Source organism: Apodemus sylvaticus, chromosome 11 (assembly GCF_947179515.1).
Source record: "Apodemus sylvaticus chromosome 11, mApoSyl1.1, whole genome shotgun sequence".
Taxonomy (NCBI): Eukaryota; Metazoa; Chordata; class Mammalia; order Rodentia; family Muridae; genus Apodemus; species Apodemus sylvaticus.
The window spans coordinates 35,202,305-35,206,175 of record NC_067482.1 but is presented as its reverse complement, the minus strand read 5'-3'; the positions used below and the strand labels follow the sequence as shown (position 1 = coordinate 35,206,175).

Below are 3,871 nucleotides of genomic sequence, written 5' to 3'. Positions count from 1 at the left end.
GCTCTCAGCGGTGTGTCACCGTGAAGCGTCGGACAGAAGTCCAAGCAAGGGAGGAAGGTAGGCAGAAACTGGATCGCTGAGATTTTCTGCCGAAAGAGTGAAGGCGGGAGAGGAGATCGATCCCCTAGCTAAATTAATAGACCCTACACTTAGCAAAGTCTCCCTCTCCGCCTCGTTCTTCCCTGACTCGCCCCCCCCCCACCCCTCCGCTTCTGTTGTGACTTGGGCAGCCTATCCCGAGGGTGGGGAGCTGCGGAGGAGCTCAGCCGTACTCCGCAGCATCACGTGCCGGGGTGGGGGCTATAAAATCTTGGAGCCGGGGCTCCGGGGCGGGGGACGTGAGGACCAACCCTCTCCAGGGACCCCTTTGTTCGAGTCCCAGACACCTCAGCATCCCCAAGGGTTTGACTGGCCGCATTCGCCCAGCACTCCGGACAGAGCTCAGATCACAGACGAGGAAGGGGACGCAGCAGCCCGCAGGACAAGCCATCCATCCCCCGTCGACATGTCTCGCTCCTTCTACGTGGACTCACTTATCATCAAGGACTCCTCGCGGCCCGCACCCTCGCTGCCGGAATCGCACCCAGGGCCGGATTTCTTCATCCCGCTGGGCATGCCGTCCCCGTTGATGATGTCAGTGTCCGGGCCTGGCTGTCCGTCCCGCAAAAGCGGCGCTTTCTGCGTGTGCCCGCTTTGCGTCACCTCGCACCTGCACTCCTCTCGCCCGCCCGCAGGAGCCGGTGGCGGAGCTACGGGGACCGCAGGGGCTGCGGTGGCGGGCGGCGGGGTCGCTGGAGGCAACGGCGCCCTACCTTTGCTCAAGAGCCAGTTCTCTCCGGGTCCTGGGGACGCGCAATTTTGCCCACGGGTGAGCCACGCACACCATCACCACCACCCGCCCCAGCACCACCATCACCATCACCAGCCCCAGCAGCCCGGCTCGGCTGCAGCGGCAGCAGCAGCGGCGGCGGCGGCTGCGGCGGCGGCAGCAGCCTTGGGACACCCGCAGCACCACGCACCTGTCTGCGCCGCCACTACCTACAATGTGTCTGATCCACGGAGATTCCACTGCCTCACCATGGGTAGGGCAGGGTACCTGCGCACCTCCCGGGAAACAAACTTTGCGCGGTCAGGGAAGGAGGTGGGAGCCCGGGGGCGGGGTGCGGAGGGAGGTGGGATCTTTTGTGGAACTGTTGAGATCTTCCCCAGAAATTCCACGGAGGTTGGAAGTTAAGGGCTTGTGCAGTTAGCTCTACAGGTGCACAAGTGCCGTGTGTTATCTGGGCTTTGGGGGACCTGGATCAGGGACTTCGGAGAAATAGGAGGTTAAACTGAGACTTGGGCTGGGTGTGTTTGAACCTCAGTGTGGCATTTTAGCTTCCCGGTTGATTAAAGGGTGTGTTGTGCCTTTGGCTGAGGCTGCTAGCGGGTTTGCTTTGCTAGGCCAACGACAGAAGACAGACAGCGGACAAGGGGAAGGAGAAGGCAGTGGGTGCGAGTTCCACTGGAGTCCTTTAACTTAAAATCCAGGTCACTAAAGGCCTTAATTCCTTCTCTCTCACTCCTAGACAGGCTACGGAATGCCAGCCAGGGACAAGCATCGGGTGTGTTGGGTTAGACTGGGTTCTGGTTCTTTCCAAGGGATGTCAAAGAGGGTGGGGTCACTCTTTTCTGCGTTTCACTTCTCTGCTCTCTTTTGGGTCCATAGGAGGCTCTGATACGAGCCAGGTACCAAACGGCAAAAGGGTGAGGACGGCGTTTACCAGCACGCAGCTCCTGGAGCTGGAGCGAGAATTCTCTTCCAATATGTACCTGTCCCGACTCCGGAGAATTGAGATCGCGACGTACCTAAACCTGTCAGAGAAGCAGGTGAAAATTTGGTTCCAGAACCGTCGCGTGAAGCACAAGAAGGAGGGGAAGGGGGCTTCGAGGAACAATCACGCAAGTTGCAAGTGCGTGGGTAACCAGGCACACTACGCGCGCTCGGAGGACGAGGACTCCTTGTCCCCCGCCTCGGCTAACGAAGACAAGGAGATTTCCCCCTTGTAAAGGCTCCTTCTCCTGCTGCCTGCTCCCGGTACCCCGCCCCCCCCTCCTCCCCGCAGCACAGGGACCAAAGTTCTAGTTCATTGCCCTCATCCCACCTGGAAAAGAAACTCTGAAAAGTCCGAGGAGGATTTCAATGCTGGGCCCCGACTTTGAAGCTAGCTCCTCTTTATCTGGGACCCCACTCAGTAACCGATTTGTTTGTTTGCGGTTTTTGTTGTTGTTTTTAATGTAAATAATCTAGAATTGTAATCGGTCTCATATAACAGGAAAAACCAGGGTTGATTCAAGTTTAACACTGTATGGGGTTGGGGCGTTGGTTGAAGTCGCATGCCACTTGCCACCCTGTCTTTTCGGTACTTGATGAAATCAGGGGTTTCTTGATTGTTTTTGTTGTTGTTTTAAAATGAAATCATTGACTTTGCCATTGATATAGAGAGTTAAACTCCGTAGGTCTTGTTTTCTGAAAATTTTCATGGGGGAGAGTTTTAAGTCCAAGTCTCTGGAAGTCCCTTTGTATGTGAATAGTTTTATATAAAATGCATATTTATATTTATTTAAATAAATGAAGCAAAATAAATATTTTTAAATTCGTGGTACTTGTCCTTATCCCCCCTCCCTCACCACACACACACACACACACACACACACACACCATAACTAGAGACAGTTATGGAGTAAGGATTTAGGGGTTAAATATTAACTGCAATTCCCTCCCCCGCCTCTCCAAGACAGGGTTTCTCCATGTAGCCCTGGCTGTCCTTATAGACTAGGCTGGCCTCGAACTCTGACTGCAATTTAAATGTGGGTCACTCAGCTGATGGACCTTGGAACTAAAGGTTTTGTGGGTAGCAGAAACTTCTTACCAAAAAGACCTTCAGCCCTCATTTGAGGTGACCCACCAGCTAGTGCTCCTTTCAAAAACCAGGTGCTAGCCCAGCTGGCAGAACAGGGAACTGTGGGAGAACACTGAACAATGCAGAGGGAACCTCATAAGTAGTGGAGGGGAAAAACATCCCACAATCACAATGTTTCCGTTCTATTTATTAGAAACAGGGTCACACTATGTAGCCCAAGGCTGCCTTCCACTCACAGACATTCCCCTGCCTTTGCTGCCCATGCCAGGCCTACAGCCAGTTTTTACTTGCACTTGATCTTAGCCCCGAACCCACTATTTATTTCTCTGGCACTTCTGCCTCCTCCTTTCTGCTCTCTCGCCTTGCTCAGTACTAAAATCTGAACCCTGTGAAGCAACTCATACTAGGAATAGTTTTTAGTCCGCCAAACTAGATCAGGGTGGGGAAACGTACGAGCAACTTCTACACAAGACTGGAAACTTCAATGTGCTTGGTGGCTTCTATAACTCAGAGTTAGCTGGATGTCTTCTGGTGCCCGGGTTACAGAAAGCTAGGAGCAGAGGAGTGACTTTTCTAATATTTATAATATCATATTTCCAAAACAACCCAAAAGATATCTTAGAGTAATACTCTCCTCTGGGAGCAGAGTTTAGTATTTCTGCTGTTGTGAGGTCTACTTAACCTCACTGTGCCCAGGAGGTCATTCTTGCCAGCCATAGCAAGATCACCTGGGCTAGGTGTCTCAGTCTGGATCTATGTCTGTGGGAGAGACACAAAGAGGAGGAGTGGTCTGTGAGCCACCACCGCCGCCGCCACCACCACCACCACCACCACCACCAGTGGGATCCCTGACTGTAGAAAGATGGCACCCAATAGGCTCAAGCCTCAAACATTGTTTAACATTCCCTCCCTCCCTCCTTCCTCCTCCCCCCCCCTCATCCCCTTTAGGTCTGGCATTTTAGTCTAGT

General features: G+C 53.4%; 1 protein-coding gene across 1 annotated transcript; it reads left to right on the top strand.

The window, feature by feature from the left end:
• The first annotated feature begins 505 nt into the window (after positions 1 to 505).
• Gsx2 (GS homeobox 2) lies at positions 506 to 2,049 on the top strand. Its single transcript, XM_052198434.1, has 2 exons — positions 506 to 1,082; positions 1,709 to 2,049. Exons 1-2 carry the CDS (start codon positions 506 to 508, stop codon positions 2,047 to 2,049), a joined length of 918 nt encoding a protein of 305 aa, XP_052054394.1.
• Positions 2,050 to 3,871: the final 1,822 nt, after the last annotated feature.

Excerpts from the sequence above, each read along its gene's own strand:
- Gsx2 (XM_052198434.1), top strand. The coding sequence starts at position 506 with ATGTCTCGCTCCTTCTACGTGGACTCACTTATCATCAAGGACTCCTCG. Across the intron at positions 1,083-1,708 it reads ATTCCACTGCCTCACCATGG|GAGGCTCTGATACGAGCCAG; the intron begins GTAGGGCAGGGT and ends TTGGGTCCATAG.